At 35.4% G+C, this 21,914-nt stretch overlaps 1 protein-coding gene across 2 annotated transcripts in view; it reads left to right on the top strand.

Moving 5' to 3' along the window:
• Positions 1-21,914, top strand: part of TBC1D22A (TBC1 domain family member 22A) — a 155,855-nt gene that overhangs the window by 77,464 nt on the left and 56,477 nt on the right. For both annotated transcript variants that reach the window (XM_017811506.1, XM_017811507.1), the window contains exon 11: positions 10,127-10,254. In XM_017811506.1, coding sequence (XP_017666995.1) covers positions 10,127-10,254 — 128 coding nt within the window. The remainder of the gene's footprint in view (positions 1-10,126; positions 10,255-21,914) is intronic.

The raw sequence follows: 21,914 nt of genomic DNA, 5'->3' as shown, positions 1-21,914 counted from the left end.
GAAATCTGTTATAACTAATTCTGTTTCCTGTAATGCCAGTAGAGCTTTTCTGCTCTAAATCATGAACCATTTCTCGTGGTTTATAAAAGGTCATACTCACATGGCGTGCTGTCTTCCACTTTTGCTTCATTTAGATTGTAAAGCAAAGAGACATGGTATAGGGATGCCCAAATTAATTCAGGGTTTGTGTTTCCAGAATTCCAGGTGCTCAGCATTTGGCTGGTTTCATGCTTGAGAGAGTCTCAATTTCTTCAGTTTACTATAAGACATCTGGTAATTACATTAGAGCTTGAGGTAGAAGTCTGAGCATTCATAGATAAAAGTAGTCTTGGGTTTCCACAAACATTGGTAAAAGATGTTAAAATAGTGTAGCATTCTCTAAAATTAGCTAGAAGGCAGTTCTATGAAAAAGACCATCCTACTGTAATGTTAAACAGTTTTTATTTATGTTGGCTTACTAGTATTGCAAAAAACTATAAAGGCAGTATTGGTGACTCAACTTAGTATAAGTATTCTGCATCTTGTGTGAGGATAAGTTTGAAAAGATTTTTTTTCTGCATCTTTTATAGAACAGCTTGGCCTAGGGTTTGCATTTTTGTTCTGCACAACCTGATCTTATTTTTTCTCGTAGTTAAAGAAGTTCTGTGCTATTACTGTTCCAGATTCTTTCACCAGAAATCAACAATCGTTTTGTGGAATTGACCCTCACTCTTAGTGACAAGTCAGGGAAAAATAAAAATGCAGAAAATTATTAAAAATAAAAAGAAAAAAGAACTTACTGTTGCTGTATATAGCTTTCCCCTTTTCTTGAAAATGGAAGTGATGGAAAAATACCCAAGAACATAAAAAGAGTGCTGCATTTCGACTTTCCCATAAGGAAGTTTATCTAGAATTCAACTACATTTTTCCAAGTTTCAGTAATGTTTCAGAATTTTCGCTGTTTCCACTGGGAATGCATCTTCTGGTCATCTGTTTTGGATGACAGCTATTCTTACATATGGTATTTTAATTGGGACAATATCTAGTTTGTTTCCATTTTAATGTTATTAAAAAAGTTACATTTTTTTTAAGAGGGAGGTATTTTTAGTGCCAAATTGAAGTTGCTATATTTGGATTATTTCTAATAATGACTTTTAAAAAATACTACATAGTATTGTTTGGGGTAATATTTTACTTATGGCTAAATGCTGTTAAAACGCTCTTTCACCTTTTAAAAACAGTGATCCACTAGTCATACTTTACTTCTTATTTTTATCTTGGATTACAAATGTCTTGGTTGGCCAGTTGTCTTAAGTTCTGTAGATAATGCCACAAATAAGGACTTTTAATAAAGTATTTTCATATTGTGGCCTTAAATTTATATTTTGCATAGTTTTGCTATTTACATAAGGATTTTAAATATGACTCTCTGGTGAATAGTTACGTGTTGTGTGTAAATATGTGCAGATCAAGTTCTTAATGAAATGCAGTCAGTTAAAAATTTTTCATTTTTATTTAGCCATGGTGAAAGAGCTTATTTAATTGCACCATTCTGTGTACTTCTCATGCTTTGAAATATTTGCTATAGATACATCTAAAAGGTTAGTTGATAAAATTCTTAATATTTATGTATAATATTATGGTTTCTTATTTAATTGGAGAGGTTTATAAAACATCCTTCATTAGAATATTAGTAGCGGTGGAATTATCCTTTATAACTTCTGAGTTTTAAGAATTGTATGTTCTTTCTGGGGTACTAAAGTTTCAAATGTCCAGAGTTCACTTGGATTTCTTACAGTTTCTTCTCTGAGCATTGTGTGGATGTTTGGCATTCAGCAGGTTCTTGTCCCAAGAGATAAAGCTGCCTATTACCTTAGAACTGTCCAGTGCTTCGAACACAGATGTTTCCCAGTTCTGCTCAGAACTTAATTTCATATGATGAGTTAAGCCAAAGAGTGCTTAGAGATACCTAAGCACTAAAGTTTTAATACTTTCATAGTTTCTGAAGGACATTCAGTTTCTCTGATGATTGAACTTTTTAAACTGCAGAGAAAATTGTTTTGCTTTTTTAAAAAAGAAAATCTGGGTCTCAAAAAGGCAAAATATCAACCAAGACTAATACATATTCCTATTAAATGGTTTACTGTTGTTTAATAAGAACTGTCAGAACAAGTGATCTCTTCAGTATACATGATAGATATAGATTAATTAATTTGTTTTTTAATTGGAATCTTGAGTGGCCATACAATGAACTGATAATAAAGCTGTGGTAATAGGTGACATTTGATCTATCTTTGTTACGTATTCAGTCATGCTAATGATTTTTTGGTTGATGGTTAAAGAATGCATAATTGTATGTGCAAAATTATGTTCATTGTTAAACATTTTTCTGACACAAATAACTTTGAATTAGGATAGTGTTGAAGTATCTGGAAAAAAGAGCTCTAATTGTAAGAGTTGCAAAACTGGTATTCTCAACCATGTGAAAGCATTCTGAATTGGAAATGGACACAGAATTTATTTAGACCTTACTGCTGCTATTGAAAATGAGTGATTAATAATGACCTTGTCTGTTGGTCCATCTTTATATGTCATCTTGGTGCTGAAGTGATTGAAAATCTTGTAAGCATTCCATAATTGTTTTAATTAATTTGGACCATAAAGCTCTTTTTCATTTTAATAAAGCTATTTTATTTAGCTCACTAGTAGTTATTTTATATCTGATTTTATGGTTGTAATTACTGTATTATACTTTAATGCACTTGTAAGTGCTGTTCACTGGGCATTATAATTAATTAATATATCTTTTAAATCATATTTTTATGTTTTACCATGGAGATTATATTTGTATGCTATTACAGAGTTCAGAGATCTTAGCAAGGGTTGAGACTGACTGTAAAATCGTTTGTAAATTCCTGACTGCTGTAAGCACTTTTTAAAGAGCCAAAACTTGCTGTTTTCATGGCAAATTAAAAAAAGGAAAAAAAGATGAAAAAAGATGTTCAATATGATTCGAAATTTGAAAAGTGTTAGACATAAACCCTCTTATGAATGCACACAGTTATGATTTAGAAGAACAGGCTAGAGAAGTCCAATGGTGGTACCTCGAAGTAGAAGTGTCTAATCAAACATATTGTTCTCTCTCGTGTGTTGCACTTTGAATATTAAGTTCAAGGTCCACTGGGAAACATAGGATGTTTTTTTCACTCTTATCTAGAAGGGTAGATCTTTCTTGATCCCTGATAGATGTTTTTCCTAATAATTTTCTCCATTTTGTGTTAGATACCACAGAATTGCTACTTTCATTTGAGACAACTAGGCCTTCCCTCCTTCCTTCCCTCTAGTATTTTCTTCTTTTGCTTTGGTATCAGCATCTTGCGCTTTTCAGTGTTGGAGTATCGACCATATCTTTTGTGTATGATGAAAATACTTCTCAGTGATTTCATTCATTCTCAGTACATTTAGTGAGCTAAATTTAAATGGACCATTATGTTTAAATTGTAGGCCATGAGGAGGATATAATTTGGTAATATTTCTGGGTTTCTGCCAGTCCTATTTTCACTATTTAGGACTTTTCAATGTATGTTTTTTTAAATGCTTTTATTGTCATTTTTTACAGTGGACAGTTTTATCCCATTACAAAAAGCAAACTAACTCTGGAAAAAGATATAATCAACATGTAAATATTTTATGTGGATCTCTACTATTACTTGAAGCAGAATTGTCTATCATAATGCAATCTTGTCTTGAGGTGCATGTTTATGATTTTTAGAATGTCATCTTCAGTCATCAAGAATTTTTTTTGTTATTAATTTATATTAATAAAAATTAATATACGTAACCACTACTAAGTCATTGCTAAGCTCTAATCTTGACAAGAATTAGTTTTGTTCAGAATTTCATTAATTCGCATTGGGGGTTGTAAGTCTTAATCTGCATCTGGCAACATCTGGTGTTGAGATTTTACTCCATACCCTTACCTTTGTCTCCCATAAGCATCCTGGCTTTGAACAATGCAGAAATTATTCAGAAGGAGAGAGAATTCAATTAAAAATTAGCTTTCAGCGGGTAGAGTACTCAAATGTCATTGACTGGTGACAAGGTTCTTTCTTTTGGTCTGCAAGTTCATTATGTGGGAACCTCAGTCAGGTTGCACCAAGTCAGGTGGGACTGTTGATCTGCTGGAGGGTATGAAGACACTGCAGAGGGATCTGGACAAGCTGGATCGATGGACCAAGGCCAATGGTGTGAGGTTCAACAAGGCAAGGAGCAGGGTCCTGCACCTGGGTCACAAAATTCCCATGAAACACTCTAGGTTTAGGACAGAGTGGCTGGAAAGCTACCTGGGGGAAAAGGACCTGAGAGTGCTGATTGACAACCGACCGAACATGAGTCAGCAGTGTGCCCAGGTGGCCAAGAAGGCCAATGGCATCGTGGCCTGTATCAGAAACTGTGGCCAGCAGGACCAGGGCAGTGATCGCCTCCCTGTACTCGGCACTAATGAAGCTGCACCTCAATTCCTGTGCTCAGTTTTGGGTCCCTCATGACATGAAAGGCATTTTGGTGCTGGAGCATGTCAGAGAAGGATAATGTTGCTGGTAAAGGGTCTGGAACACAAATTTTATGAGGAGTGGCTGAGGGAGCTGGGGGTGTTTAGCCTGGAGAAAAGGAGGCTCAGGGGAGATCTTATCACTATACTTCTGTGGCAAAGGATGGCTCATTATTTTACTGTGAAGTTTGGTTTGGTGTCAGAGCACTTACTCTTCTAGCTACTGTGTGCTTTTTAAGAAGAATTGTGTTGCTCTTCATGAGAAACACTGCCTTTTCTTCCTTTTGTTGAACTAAAAGGCCTCTTTGCCAGAGATTCTTAGGTTAACTGTATTTTGGATAACTTTTAAGAAATAGTACTTTTTATATTTACAAGTACACAATATTGATAAAATAGCATTAAAAATTAACTGCTCGGGGTATGAAATATGAGTAAAAAAATGAACCTTAAGTAATATTCAAAATTTCAAAACTAGGTCAAAGTCAAACATCAGAAAAGATTGCTAGGGTCAATAGGAATCTTTCAGTAAAGGTGAACATCAAAAGGCTAATGTTCTGAAGTGATAAATTATACAGATAGATGTGGTGGCACCATGCCATGCCACTGCAATTTGGCAGTTTGTGCGTAATTTTATATTATTTTGCACTTCCTCTTTGCTTATGTGTAAGCTTGCCTGGGGACTGGTTCTAACACCATCCCCCAGTTAGGACAGCAGTCAAGTCATGCTTTATTACAGGTTATTTCTGTCCTTAACCATTTAGTTTGTGATTCTGTAGTCACATACAATTTTCATTTTGAAATCAGCATGAGAAGCTGACTTTGAACACGAAGAATAAATATTTTATGTGTATAGGCCCTTCTGGCTTGAGGAGCATCTGTTTAAGGTGGGTCAATACGTGTATTTAATAAAAATATGAATAGTTATTAAGAAGAGATTTTATCTACAAGTTACCTATTTTTGCCAGTATGCTACTTTGGAATGCATCTGTATAATGTATTTTATCCTTAATCAGAAGACTTCCTTCACCCAAACTTTATGTATAGATTTATTGAAAGTATCGGGGAACTTATTAAATATAATTCTTATTTATTTTGAATAAATAAGACAAGACATTGGAATGGGCTGCCCAGGGAAGTAGTGGATTCTCTGTCCCTGGAGATTTTTAAAAAGAGACTGGATGTGGCACTCAATACCATGGTCTAGTAACCGCAGCGGTGTTGGATCAAGGGTTGGACTTGATGATCTTGAAGGTCCTTTCCAATCCAGCTGATTCTATGATTCTATGAATTTTGATTAAAGAATTATTTTTTTAATTGTAAAATAATTTTTGTATCAGAAACTTAAGTGGAAGTAGTTTATATAAAATACTTGAAGTCTTAAAGCTGACAGTAATGATATATTTTCTTGTTCATTGCTCATACATACTTATTTTCAATGAAATGGAAAATTTAGATTTAGATTATGTCGCTCCAAATTACCTTTATCAGCAAATTAACCTCTACTCACAATTACTTACAAAGTAGGAAGAATTAACTTCTTTACTCAGTACATCTTCAATTCCAGTCTTGCATCAATTGACTGTAATGCACAGAATTTAGTAATCCATTTTTCAGCTTGCTTAGACTAGAAAGCAACCTTCAAGAAATTCATTATTCCCATTAACAACTGTAGCTGAAATATCACAACTGGCACAATTTATTGTTCTTCATTACTTACTTTCAGTGGCTGCAAGCAACCAAATGAAATTTATTTCTGCTGTGTGAAGAACAAAAATATTTGTGAGTTAGTAACTTCACTTAGAAATAAAACTGACTTTTTTGCATCCTGCTTGATGTAGTGGATTATCTAATTATAGTAGTCTGCAATATAGGTATCTAAACGTGACATTAAAAAAATGGATTTAACACAGTATCTCACTTCAATGTATTTAACTTACAGCTAAATTTGCCTGGAGCAAAGGCAGACACACGGTAGTAATTTAGTATTTGTCCTGAAAAAGTGACCTAATAATGGTGCACTGGGCTGAGAACTGGCAGAGGATAGTCCTCAAAAGGTTGTAGTGAATTAGGCTACATCCGTCTGGCAATCATTTACCAGTGGTGTCCTTCAAGGTTCAATTCTAAGGCTACATCTCTTCAGTATTTCTATCAGTGATCCGGATACAGGAGTTGAACGCATCATAGCAAGTCTGCTGATGATACTATACTGGGAGGTACTGTTGTGTCTCTTGAGGGATAAGATGCCTTGTAGAGGGATCCTGTTAAATGGGAGCACTGGGCAGTCATCAATGATTTATTCAAAATTTGAAAATTTACCAAGAACATATGACGAGTTCTGCATGTGTGATAAAATCACGCTGATCATAAGTACAGACTGGGAGAGGAGTGGCTGGAGACCAGCCCTGCAAAAAGGGATCTGGAGTTCTGGTTGGCAGCAGCTCAATAGGAACCAACAGTGTGCCCTGGCAACCATAAGGGCAAACCCCATCCTGGGGTGCGTCAAACACACAGCATCACCAGCTGATCAAAAGGATTAATTATCCCACGGTATTCAGTGTTGGTGCAGTGTCACCTTGAGCACTGTGTGCAGTTCTGGGCCCCACAATTTAAGACAGATGTGAAAATTCTTGAATGTATCCAGAGGAGGGCAAGAAATCTGGTGATAGGGCTGGAAGGCATGTCCTGTGAGGAGCAGCTGAGGACTTTGGTCTTGTCTAGTTTGGAGAAGAGGAGGCTGAAAGGTGACCTTCCTTTCCTCTATAGCTTCCTGAGCAAGGGAAATGGAGAGGGAGGTGCTGAGCTCTTCTCCTTGGGATCCAGTGAGAGAAGGCGTGGGAATCATTCAAAACTGCACCAGAGGAGATTCAGACTCAACATTAGGAAGTATTTATTTAACGAGAGGGTGGTCAAATACTAGAACAGGCTTCCTAGAGATATGATCTATGCCTCAAGCCTGTCAGTGTTTAAGAGGCCTTTCAACAATGCCCTTAACAAAATGTTTTAACTTTTGGGTTGCCCTGAAGTGGTCAGGCACTTGGACTGGGTGATCATCGTAGATCCCTTCCAACTGAACTATTGTAGCTGTTTAGAAGTTAGAGGCATGCAAGCCTTTGTGTGGAAAATGAAAATACAGAGGCTTTTGAAGCTTCTACTGTCTTCAAAATGTGGACTTTACACATAAACTGCCTTGCTTAATTTTTAAACCTATTTCTCTAAGGTTGCAGAACATATATGGTTATCACATTTGTCTTCTCTTTCTAATAACTTTTCAAGCTTGAGTACTTCCTTCATCATCATTTTCCAAAAAGAGAAACGTCTCCACTGTGCAGAATTGCAAGACTTTTGTAAAGCTCATTTGTTGCTTATTTGAAAAACCAACCAACCAACCAACCAACCAAAAACCAACCAAAAAAAGTGTGACCCAGATTGCTGCTGAGGAAGGGCTACAGAGCAAGCCCCACAGTTCGCTGTCATATTTGGAGTGCTGGCTTGATGCTTGTTGCACTTGCACAGTGAGAGCTGAGAACGATCCTTGATATTGGCTTTTGTCTCTCTGCCAGCTGGGGCAGCTGATGACTTTTGCAGAAATCCTGGGAAAGAAAGATGTAAAGGTGATGGGAGGCTATTAGGTTTGTAGAGAAAGGAAGAAGATTATTCACAAGACCTTGAGTCTGGAAGGCTGAGGCTGTTATGGGTAGTGGAAAATCCATCACAAAATCCTCATTTAATTTTAGAAATATTGACAATATGTAGGCACAATATACAGTGATAAAGCTGTAGTACTTTTCCTGTACACATAATGACAGAGGAGGAGAGGGACTTGATGAGATCACTTAGAAGAGCACAAGATCATTACTCCTCCACCATCATTCCCTACCATTTCACATCCCAAAGCAGAAGTTCAGTCTCTTGTACAGCAGAAGCATCTAATTAGCCGGTTAGTGTTATACATGGAAATGAAATGAATAATTTAAAGAGTCACATATTTTTATATATAGCTATGAAAAAAAAGGTTCCCAGGAGAGGTAACAGATGTTTCTAAGGTGTGCATATAGTTTTATATATTTGTCTATATTTATGTTATGGAAGGGACTGCCTTCAGCAACATAGGTACCAGGTCTGCTGGGAATTGCTTTAGCCACAGATAGATGGAGGCTGACACATGCCATGGAGAAATACCGATGCTTTATACATTTTCGTGGATATTTGTTTTCAATTATAAGTGAAGATGGGATATTGTGATAAATGGACCTTTGGAGTAATATGTTGTGATGTCTTATTTTTTAAAAACCTAATTGTTGGTTGTTTTCAAAATCTAGAAGATTTTTACTTCTTGTTTCCACATTGAAACAACTATATTATATTGGCTGACACTTTCATATAGCCACAAAATGCATCTTGAGGGGAAAAAAAACATTGAACAGCTTCAGTCTACATTATAATTTAGTATCACTTCTGTTACCTTAATTTTTAGGTAGTGTTTCCTGTAATAGTGCTACCATACTCTCAGGATTATTTTTAAAATTAATTTAATATTTTAGTGCCTTTTTAGATCTTTCTGAGAAATGTGACATTTGGAAGATGAGCATTTACTCATTGTTTTAGCTGATAATACACCTTTTTGAATGAGGATGAAGGATGATCTGGGTAGAAAAAACCTCCCAAGAATGTATTTGTATACAGAAAGACAGTAGGAATATCTTATTTAGACATTAACAAAGACGTCTTGTCATAAATTTGTCCAAAACAAGACGTTAGCATTTCCACAGTATTTGTCATTTACACCACGTAAGTATGACCATGCTAGTGTCATACTTGAGCTTGTTAACTAAAGCCTGTTAAAAGAATGTCTGTGATCCTTTTTGAAGAAAATTCTGCTAAATATAGACAAGCCATGTAGTAGATTAATTCTATTAGCTCTAGCAATAACCCATGCAAGTGATTATCACAGGTTTCAAATAGTAAATGTGCTACAATAAACACAGTGTGTGTAGGTACTGTTTTAGAAACCATTGATTTGTACTGGCTTTATTTGCATTTATTTGTTACACTAAGAAATTATTTAAGCTACAAATTGGTTTTCTCACTATATTTCCTACACATTAATCTCACTTTTTTTTTTTTTTGGTCTCAAGTGAATGCAGCCTTTATATATTCTTTCCTTATATTTCTTTGACTTCTTAATTTAATATTGTCTTTTTATTACCAACACTTTATTTTTGGAGGCCATTATTTTAGGAGGCCACCTTGTCTCTTGTAGTCTTGCCTCAAATAATTTGTAGCCTAAGAAATTAATGAGGATATATGTACCTAATCATTTCACATTATATATTTTTGGAATATATTGTAAGCTCTGACATTAATGTTTTCTTAAGATAGCGCAACTCAGACCAGCCATCTAGAGGCAGAAAAATCAGTCCAGTGTGATGGTTAACTAGTTTATATTTTGAGTATTTTCATTCAGTTGCAAGAACTTGCATGCACCACCACATTTTATTTCCTTGAGGTTGGAGGAGTATTTTATTGTTTTAGACAGTGCATTTAATACTTAAGACTTCAGAAAAGTTGCAGTAAAATACCTGTTTATTCTGTCTTCAGAACAAGTTCATAGGCACTTGGATCAGCATGAGGTGAAATACTTGCAATTTGCTTTCCGTTGGATGAATAACTTGCTGATGAGAGAAGTTCCTTTGCGGTGTACCATCAGGTTATGGGACACATACCAAGTAAGTACTTTTTTAAACCTCCATAACTCTGGTAATGTGTTTTAGACATCCCAGTGTCTTTGTGAGTGGTTTTTCTTGAACATTTGCAATAATGTCATCTGAAAATCATCACAATAAGAGAAAAAGCCTTTAATGATCACTACTACTGAGAAACATATGATGTCTTCAGTCTTCTTGCCCTTCAAAACCAAGCACTTGATGTCATGATAGTTTATAGTACTAAAATGAACACTCAGAGTTAATGTCAATATTCCCTTTTGTCTCTTCAGAGAAGCAAAACATTGAATTGTGCTTAATCAATGCCCTCCTTCGACTGTGAGTGCCAGGCTTCTTATTGCCCATCTGTTTAACTACTCAATCCAATACTAGCTTTCAGTCTTCAGTTTTCAACATCCATCCCATTGTCATGTCTTCTTGTCTTCTATTGTTTGTCCAGACAAAACTCTTTATATTACTGACCTCTGGTTGCAGTAATTATTTTTCCTCAATAATTTCTTTCCTTACTGTCAAGAGAAAGAGTTGATATTGGAGAAAAACTGTTTATCTGTTCTTAGTTCTATTACTCCATGTTCCAGTAGCTTCTGGTTGCAATTTCTAACTATGTGTTTGAACTATATATTCTTATCTACCAACTTTGTTGTTGAAGTTAAGGGGAAAAAAAAACAAGAAAAAAGTAAAAAGATTTTAAATTCCATAAGGATTTTCAACTGAATTAGTTAATAAACATGAGGCTAACTCATAATTTGTCTCATAAAGAGATGTAACATCTTTAAATATCAGTGTCTTTATATATGTTCATTATGTAGTAATGTCCATTTAGTTTCATACACTTTAATGGCTGTTGCTTCCATCTGGGGTCCTTTTGTCTCCTTTGTCTCATTATAGTATCTGTTATTCACTGTAATATCTGTTATTACCTGGCATTTTATTCCACTGGAAAATATTTATTCTGTATAAGACTTTTCTGATAAATCGAAAGATCGAACTATTTAAATGTTTCACTGTAGCTCGTTTATCTCCTTTTGAATAATTTTGTCGCTATTGCTGGACTATTTCTGAGTCTTGAAGGTTTTTTACGTGCTATTACTTAATACTTGATCATTAGCTTTATCTGTGTGTTAAAATCATGTAAGAGCACTTCCTTAATCCAGCTAACCAGCCATAAGTGCCCCAAAAAAAGATGTTTTTGCCAAAGCTTCACTTTGAGCTCATCTGTGAGTTATGATTCTATGATAACTTGAGAAACTTCCTTTGAAAACCAAATCTGTGGCTAATTTCGCAAACTATTGCCATGCTGAAGGGAACCCTTTCTCGTTGCTGGTCCATAGGCACCTCCCAAGGTACACTTCAATGGGATCTTTATAAATAACAAGTTTTTCTGATGATTTAATTATGACTTTTAACAAATTCTGCTCTATGGCAGTAGTTCTCTGGAGTATTTAAAATCTTAATACTTAAATATTTACATGGGATTTCCAAGTGTATCTTTTAAATGAAGGTTTCTTATACCTAAATATCTAAATGGAATTCTTACACCTGGAGTGGGACTATTTTTGTATATTAAACAAGCTTAAGGAATAATTCTGTGTTTTGACTCAGCAGGTGCAGCAGATCTGTGCGGTTTTCTAGGTTTCATTATTTAGTGCATGTATTTTTTCATTAAAGTGTTTTCCTTCTGATCTGATGTTCTTACATAAATTACCTTTTTGTGCTGTCCTCCGTGCAGTGATTTCTCTGTGTAACTCACTCTGTCAGTAGTACTAAATTTTCAGAAGAGACACTGACACAGGTTCCATAGCTAAAAACTTGCTGAGAAAAAAAAAAGAACATGGAAAATGAAAAAAAGTAGCAACTATCTGTATTAGTTTTCAGTTCTAAATATGTGGTATCATATGCTGTGTGGCTGTTCAGAGTTAAAATTTACAGCATAATATTTTCACCTGCCATGAAGTCTTTTTGTTTAGTGCTGTTTAGCTGACTGCTGTATTGCCAGCTCACCAGTAAGTAGGCTGATATAGCTGCCATGAGTCACACACTCAGACTCGTTGGATACACAAAACCAGGCAATGAGATAGGTACTGTTTACAGGGCCCTGCTGTCCTGCTTTGCAGCTTTGCCTTGTTCTTGTGTGAGGAAAACTTTAGTATTACCAAGATACCTTAAGGCTTACCATGTAAAATAAGTGCAAATTAAAGCATATTTATATAATCGTACCATGTAAAATGCGAAGCAGTTACAAAGATTTAGAAAAGGTATAGGAAAAAGCAAATAATAACACTGACAGAATTTGACAGTACTGGTGAGTTGATTTACTGTCTCACTGCTGACATAGGTTTTTCTCCTAGTTTCTGTTCCCCTCAGCTCCTTGGCAGTATCTGTTGCTTTTCTTCAGATTAGCAAAGTGAGGAGGCTGCTGAGTACCACAGCCAGTGCAAGGGAGAGAGGATGAGAGAGAACAGCTATGATTGCAGCCCTAGTGTTAGATCAGAATGATTGCTTGTCCTTATTTGCCATCTTTCCTAGGAAGAGTTTCCTTTTTGGTAGATAGTACATTTCTCAGGTTGCATACATTAGACACACTTCAATAGGGAGCACCCATTGCTGGTGGAGCCTGCTGGCTTATATCTTTCCTCCTGAACTCCTGCAGATGGGTTCAGAAAAATATTTTTTTCCTCCTTGAAATTTATTATTTCTTCTTAATCCAGGAGACTGATGCTTTATTTCTCCAAGATAAACATTATTCCTTTTTTTTCTCAGTTAGAACAAGTATTATCACATGTAATTGACCAGCCATTTATATTCTTTCCTTCTTCAAGGAGGGCTGAAGTGTATTTTTCCTCTTTCTGACTTAGTATTCATTTTTATTGTCATGAAACTCATGTTGGACCTCATATACTCTACTGGCCAATATGGTAACGGACATACTTGTTTCTCATTTATTTGTTGGTATCATTTATGTAGCTCATTACTAGCTTTTGATCAAGTGGATTTTGTTTAAAATCTAATTTTATATTCTAATATATAATTTTTTAAAAATAATATATTTCAATAAATAATATTGGTACTATCTTCCAGAAGTGCTGAGAACCCGTAAATCTTATTGAAGCTTATAAAAAACTGCAGAAGCAAGGGTTTCTCTTTAGCCAGATGGAAAAGTAGATGTGCAACTCCAAGGAATTATTAAAATAAAAGTTTGGTTACTGAAATTAACACCACTACCTCTTGCTCCCCCTTCCCCCACCCCAAACAAACAAACAAAAAGAGATAAAGAGGGGGAAAAAGTATTATACAGAATAATAATTTTTGTCTGGTCATGAGTCATTGGAATTTAAGAAGTGTGCAAAAATGCAGTTATAGTTTTTTTCCTATGTTTCTTTTTTTTTATATAGACTCAGTCAGAAATTTTCATTCCCTGAACATGAGGACGATTTAAATCTGTTTTCCAGTAGTTGCCTTGTGTTTAGTACTCATTTAAAAAAAAATCAATTAAAGTTGAAACTGGAGTGCATTTCTCAACAGACACTGTAGAATCTATAAAAGACAGACATTATTACTGCTCTGGTCTCAATCAAAGCCTTAAGCCATCTGAGACAAGAGACTCAAAATACACCTACTGAAAGCAGATTTAATTTTCCATGGCCAGGAATACAGAGAGCCTAAGAGCTCTCACTGTTCCAGTGGTCTGTTTTTTTTGGTTTTTTTAAATAGAAAGCATGGTTTGGACCATAAAGATCCTTGAACTAGGTTAGGTTAAGTGGACAAAAACAAACATTTAGAGTGAGAACAGAAGAATGGGGAAGGTATATACCCTCCCATCTTCTGCTAGTTGCAAGATTTATTATATATCTGTCAATGTTTTTACCTCTATGTGTATATCCAGACTGAATTTCATTTGCCATTTCATGGTTCAGTGACACAACAGCTTTCTGTAACTTTTTTGCAGCCAACTTTATTTTTTACCAGTAAAAGCTATCCTGAATAATTTTGCATCTCTACCAAACTAATCTTTTTCAAGACCACCTGGTATTCTAGTGAGCAACACGGATCCTATTCTGTTAATTTTGTCCTTTTAGTTCATGGACACTTTCTCTCTTGTTTGACAATAATTTACTTTTAGAATCTTGCTTAGTGACCTTGTTAGAAGTGTCTGGATATCTGAATATTTAATATCCAATTACTAACACGTGGGTAGGATTATGTCTTTCAGATTTCTAGGCATTTGTCATTTTGACTGAAACTGGCCAGTAGTTTAAATGTGGGGGAGTAGAGGAGGCAGACATAGCGGGATATAACCTTTCCTGACAGATGTAAAATGTGAACATAAATGTTTGATTTTCTTAGGAAATAAAGTTAAAAATACTGTATTGCTTGGTAGTGACACTTCTTGTCCACCTGCCATATACTGTAAGAGAAACCAACTCCTGGATTAAAAAACAACAGCATCCTCTGGAGCCTGTACTCAGGTCACACCTCTCCCTTTGATTCTGCCACCTCTTGTCTTCTCTTGGGAATTTTTTTTAGCTTCTTTCCTGGGAGCTGGAATTCGCCATCCTACTGTCTACTGAACCCAGCCTTGATCTTGCCTTCTTTCATTGTAATTCAAGAACACCTTTTCGTATTGTTCTCTTTAGAAGTAAATGTAAAAGTATGATTTAAATCAAATTTAGTTATTTGAAACCATAGGAAGTTGTGAAAAGATTGCAGCACTGGCAATCTAAACATGTTCTTGTTTTAATATAACATCCTTATTCTAACTCTGCATTCCCTTGGAAGATTCTTGATCCTTTTATATTCAGCAAGTATATTCTCTTGTGTCAATACATTCCTGCTACATAAAGCTTCCATTCAACTTGAGCAATTGAAAAGTTTTTATATGCTTCAAATCTTTGTCAGGAAGCTCACTGTCATCACCTTCTACCACATGGATAGTTACCTTCCGAGATAACTTTGTTGCCTGGGCAACCTTCCACTGGCAAGAGTTGTGCTCATTAGGAATTTATTGTGGCAGGCAATTATATTTCAGTGGTATAGCACTGAAGTCAATGACCTCTTATTGTTTATTCTGTGCTAACTGCAATCTGGAATAATGGAAAACTCAAAGAAAAGAAGGTAAGAGTGTTAGTCCAAAAAAGAACCACACTGCTTTATCTTTTAACTGTATATATATATATATATATATATAACTTTATGTAGAGTCTTTAACATGCCTAAGGATTATGTGCACAATGGAGAAAACCCAAGTTTCTTAAGGAATAATTCAGCTTTTTGGTGTGACACTAAAATACACTCATTCACATTGATATATGAATATCAATCTGAGGTTTTCTCCTAGAACAGAAAAAAGCCAAATGGTATTTGTAGAATTATAATGACGTGTATGTACTATTTGTACTCTTTTGTTGATCATCTAAGTCTAGTTTGTTAGTTGTTCCTATTTATTTTGTAGTTTCTTATGGAGAGACAGGGTTCCCAAATTCTCAGTGAAAGCAGACTAAGGGGGTTCTGATTTTGCATTGGACCATGTTCTTGGACAGAGCAGTATTCCCATTCAGATTCCAAACTGTGATCTGCAGTTACACTAGCACTTACACTAGTGTAAGTGTAGTTTTACTACACTAAAACTAACTGTAGCTGCCTCTGTGAGATGCTTAAATATGACTCCCCCTAAAAGTTGAAATTGTTATCTAGCACACATGCATGCCTTTGAATGGGTTTGCATATTTCTTGCCAATCCATGGGAATTTCTGTATTTAGAGGTCTGACATATCTAGGACTAGTTCAAGTTCCTAGTCTCTGGCCTTCCTATCTGGGGGCTTACCAGGGTGGGGTTCAGTTTGAGATAAAAATGCAAAAACATAGGTGTCTTACTGTAAGTTTGTGTGTGTTCATTGCTGTGTTAGGTATCTAAGCTTCACCTCATAAATAAACACAGAGGAGCCTAGAGAGAGATTTAGAGTGATTTATGAGATTGATCGTTTAGAGTAGCTGGTCAGCTGAATCCCTTTTTAGGCTGCATTGAACATACTCACTACATCTTTATTACCTGTGTAGCTCAAGTAGACAGCATGCTTGTAGACACTTAAATTTAGAAGTCTTTGTCTCAAAATGGAAGCTCTGAGTTTCTGTGAAAAGTGAGTTAAAATTCCTTTCATAATATTCTAAAGGGCTTTAATGACATGACATTCTTTATCACTAGATCAACTGTTTTGATATAAGTAAGTGTGGATTCCAAATATGTTCATGTATTGCTAGTTTTTGTCTGGTTTTCTTTAGTAGCCTTCATTGACATCAGGAAAGATTTGGTGTGGAAAATGAAAGAAGGAAAAAAATGTGTACCCATGCTCTCCTAGGAGGAAGGTATTTAGACATGCAAAAACCATACAAAACCAAAACTCAGTGATATGCATAGGAAAGCCTGTAGGTTTTTCTAGGTTCGAGTTCTTAAAGGCAGCTTCCAGTACTGTTCAAATAGATGTTAATTTTTCTGTGATTAAATGGAAGTTAATTGTGAATGCAGAGAGGATGAAAGTACTTCTCTTATGCTTAGCTTGAAGAATGTGAATGATCTCATTGACTTCCATAGAGCAACCCATGAATTTCGTTATTTAAGCATGTACTCTCAAGTGCTTTACTGATCAGGGTCTTGATGAATGAATGTAGGATGCTAGTAGAATGCTAGATACAGTCTAGAAAATAGTTTGTTTTGCTCGTTAGCTACTTCAATGTAGTCGGTGTTTCTAGAGTAAGGCTTTATTAAAGTTGATATTGTTCTTAAAGACTGAAGTCTGAAAGAGAATTGTGTTGCTATACAAGAAGACAGAAAGGAAGATTACCTTTCTCACATCCATATGCTCTTTAATTTTGTACATCTTTTGGATACACATCAGACTTCCCTAACACTTTTCTGTAATTTCAAAGGTATTTTTAAAATTAGTATCTCTATTCCCCATGTATTCCCTTAGTCTCTGGATTATGTTTGTATTTTTAAAAGTTCTCATCAGTGCCCGGTGAGAGGACAAGAAATAGTGGGCACAAATTGAAACACATAGAATTCTATGTGAACACAACAAAACACTTTTGTCCTGTGAAGGTCATCAAACACTGCTGTAGGTTGCCTAATTTATGGGGTTTCCATCCTTGGAGATATTCAGATGCCAGCTGGACATGGTTGTAGACAACCCTGTCTAGGTGACTCTTCTTCAGCAGATTATTAGGATCTTGGGAGGTCCTTTCCAACTTAAGTGATTTATGTTAGACATAAGTTAAATGAGTGTGTATTAAGAGTAGCTGCTTCACTTCTGTTTTGCCTATGCAGACTGGGAAGTCAGGAACTGAGAATATATCACATACTTTTTAAAAAGGGTTTTCTTGCATGTGTTTGAAAGGTATTTGTCCTCATTTTGTACTTGAGACATCTAAATGAAGCAATCACTAACACATTTTTTGCCTTTGCTTCCACGTATGCTGTTGTTCATTACTACAACTTTCCTTCACTGATCTCATGCTTTCCTGCCCCACAATGTGCTGAATCATCTAGAATGGCAAAGGTGAATGTCTTTCTGATGAGTGAGCTGTCAGAGTTTTCCTGGCATGCTGAACTGTCCATCTTTGTAGTAATTTCACTGTTGCTTTCAAATGATATAATTTTCTGTTGGGTAAATTTTCATCTAGATGAGTTTAATGGTCTGTCTCCTTATATGACTGTGTAACTCTTTATGGTGGCATAAATGAAATCACCTAAGTACATGGAAGGTGGTGAGCCTAAGCTTATTTTTCCTAAAGCAGCTATGGAACTCCATTGTTAGGAAATTTTTCATAAAGCTGTCTTTGTACATGGTTTATTTCCTTTTTCCATTCTGGAGGAAGTCTGCATACGTGGAGAGGATTTTTCTATTAGATAACGAATAAATTACTCCACATGTTCATTAAACTTATTATTTGATCTATTTACAAATTTATTTTCCTATTCCTCTAAAAAAAGAGTTTCTTTGATGGCTCTTCAATGAGGAAACTCCTTTGTTAGTGCTCCTTATACAAATAGGACATCACTTTCTAGATTAATTGATTTTATGTTCAGGGTACTTTGTTAATAAAATGGCATTAAAGGGAGAAATATACTTAGTATAAGAAAGAAATACTAAAACCTCATTGAAAAAGCTTTGTACACTTTTGCTTTGTTAATGTGCTTTATGGTTATCCCAGATGTTTAGTGAAGTAGGCTAGGTTAGTGTCAGATTTCAATCTCCTTTGACTACTGTTTCAACTGCTCTCGAGTGTATGGTTGTTCTCTGAAAATGGTACTCCATGCTTTCTATTGATTGAGTAGGTATTCTCTCAGGACTTGAGTCCTCTGAATGACCATCTTCCAAAGTATCACTACCAGATATGACTCTATTGGAATTTAATTCTGTTACTTTTATAGTCTTTGTCACACAGATCTGCATAAACCAGTGCTTCTGAAAAGTAGGTCATTCTTTACATACAGTATTCTAAATGTTGTAACGTGTTTTACTTCTGTTATTCCTGTTTTATCTTAAGAATATTGCTCTAGTGTCTGTGTAATATGCTGTTTATTTTCAGTTATTAAATTTCATTATGAACTGCCAATACAGTAATCTAAAACTAGTATGCAAAAGTCAAAGAGAATTCTTAATTTTAGCTGTGCACAATAAAAATTCTGTAGCCAAAGGATGGCTGTAGTAATAGATAACTGGAGTTTGTCTTTGGGGCAGTTGTTTATGGCAAACTGGTTCACTGTTGATAAAAAATACCTTTGATGATGCATGAAGCAGCTCAGATCCAAGCTACTGACTGCTCTCAGCTGCATGGCTTTTACAAACACATGGATTTCTCTTGTAGTAAGGAAAGGAGAGTAAGCTTCCTTCATTACTTTAAAAATAGATTGTTGTTATTAGATCTTAACCATTACTGAAAAAATTCAGGTGTATTGTAAGCATTATTTAATACAATATAGTAAAATAATTGCCACTGTCTTTGTAGGATGTTCAGTTAAAATTCATGCAGTGTAAGTTATGCTTGCTTGTTTAACTTTTTCTGCCTTTAGGTACTCTTAAAAAAAAAAAAAAGAAAAGATAAAAAGAAAGAAACAAGGGGAACAGTGCATTACAAGCTTTCTTATCTGAAACTTCTTGGAGCTTACTGATTATGGGTTTTCTTCTTATACCCCTACTGTTCTTTAAACATGAGAGTTAGTGTACACAATACTATTGCATTCTCGTTTTGCTCCTGTTTGTGTCATGGATGCAGGGACTCCCCAGTGTAGGTTGTGAGCAGGTCCGTGGAGTCAGTGTGTAAGTCACAATTCCCAGGGGAAGGAGCTGGAGCACAACAGGAACTTTGCAGGATACCCCTGCAATGCAGGATGGAGCTACTCCTTCCTCTCATCAGCTTTACTGACATGTCTTAAGACTACATTACTACATTACATTATTAAGACTAAATTACTGCATTAAGGCTACACTACAGTTTCAAGTTTTTTACTTTAGTAGTTTAAATGGAAGTCTCTTTAGTTCTGTTTTCTGAACCTCCTGTTAGTTGGTTATTGGTGTTCATAGAGGTGAATGCTAACAATTAAACCATGACTTCCATTTGATTTTTTCCTTTTCTTTCTGATATCTTGTTGTCGTAAAACCTGAACAAATGTAAATAAGTTCTAACATTGTACAGTTCTCTGGTTCCTTGTTTAGAGTTTATTAAAGCATCCATAGCTAACACAGCCTGCACAGAAAATCTGTTTAGCTTTCAAGATAATTTTAAGTCTTTGTCATTGTATAAGACATAATACCTAAATTCAGACACAACCTTGGAGGGGCGGGGAGGGGGGAGAAAGGGCAAACTACGTTTCAACAAGTCCAGTAAAATCCAGTAAAAATAGCTTCTTTATAGTAGCATAGGTACTTGTAGAGAGATTATGAAATTGATATAATTACTGTTTGTTTCTGGAATGCATAACTTCATTAGAACTACATGAAATATTAAGAATCTTATCTTCTTTTGTCTCTCCAGAGCTTTAGCTCCTAGTAATGATCACTACTTCTTTAATATTCTGGCCTTTCTTGTTTTCCTGATACATGACAGTTTTGTGCTTTACTCTGCCACTTGTATTGTCCTTGACTGTCTATTTTGAGAGCAGTTCTGCCCTTTCTTCCAGTCTCACAGGGGTTCTTGGTTCTTTTTCACTTTTCCTTCTCCATCCTATTCATGGGTGATCTGAGACTTTCTTACAACTTTACTGTCAGCTTGTGCTGATGATTTGCATATCTACTTTTTTTTCCCCCTGACCTGTCTTCCTTAGTTAAGATATGCATTTCAGAGCATCTGTATGACAGTTCTCCCTAGATAGCTGATGACAATTACTGATACCAAGAATTCCTCTTTTCCTGAATAAAGCTCTTGCTTCTCTTATTTTGTAACTTTTTGTAGTAGATACAGCATAGGATTTTTTTGTTTAACATATTTTTCTCTTATTTTCCAGACAATCTATCCTGTACTTTCCTCTCACAGAATTTCAAAAAGCTCAACTCTTTTTCTTGTTTTGAGCTTTTGTCTAATAGGAATAATATGAATCCCTTTAAATCACATAGAATACTTAATTTTCTTCTTCTGTCATTACTCAGATCTTCCATCATTCAGTTCCTTCATTTTCTTGCCATTTTTCTTTGTAAGTATTCATGTGGTTATCCCAATTTAGTTTCTTTTCTCCCAGCAGTAGTTTGGGAATGACTGATCAAAAACCTCCCAACTATTTCAAAGTGTATATAAATCTGTGCTAAATTTTGGGTGTTCTGTGCTTGGTTGGAATTAATTATAGTGTGAAACTGAAATAATGATACACATGCTGCAGTATGTAGGTAAATATGAAGAGATTCTAAAGTGATGCCTAATGTGGCATCAGAAATGGACAGTGCTTTTCAAATTAAATCTGATTTCAGCTGCCCTCTGAACTGTCTTTAATGTGTTATTCCACTGAATGTTTGCCACCTTTAACTATTAAGATTAATTTTGAAACAACAAAAAATTTCAGCATAGGAATCTTTAGGTGGGCACTGGTTCACAAAGTAAGTTGTCCTGACTATTCAGATCTCTGAACAGAGTATATAACATGAAAGTACAATTGGTGAAATACGTCGTTTTTCTACTGGTTATTCTGATTAAGTATACAAATCAGTTATTACTGATAATACCCGCATATTTTAAATTAGTGAATTAATTTGATACGTCTGTCTTCTGTTTTAAATTTTGTCTAGTCTATTTGTCTATTTGTAAACATATGTCTATGAACGAACACTCATTTCTATATTCAACTTTTTTGGCTACAATAATCCATTTTCACTGTGTGTTTAATAAAGCAGTTACCAAACTCGTACATGGGAGTCAGTGGGTAAGATTCATTTCAGGCAACTCAGTTGTCTTCAGTAGTGTTCCACATGGTAGTAATATCTTTCAGTGAAGCTAAAAATCAAGTTTCTCTAAAATGCTTACTCAAGAGTAAGGATAATCCCTGAGTCACAACTTGAGCATCATTACTGTGCTGCTACTGTCAGTGACTTTGTGAACAATGAAAGAGTTTACCATGTGAAAATAGCTGTTGTGGGAAGCATCTTTCAGAGATGGTGACTCCACATCTGCCTTTGTTTTTG

The sequence above is a fragment of the Lepidothrix coronata genome, unplaced genomic scaffold (genome assembly GCF_001604755.1).
Source record: "Lepidothrix coronata isolate B3197 unplaced genomic scaffold, Lepidothrix_coronata-1.0 Scaffold32, whole genome shotgun sequence".
NCBI classification, from domain to species: Eukaryota; Metazoa; Chordata; class Aves; order Passeriformes; family Pipridae; genus Lepidothrix; species Lepidothrix coronata.
This window is presented reverse-complemented; position numbering and strand designations above follow the sequence as displayed.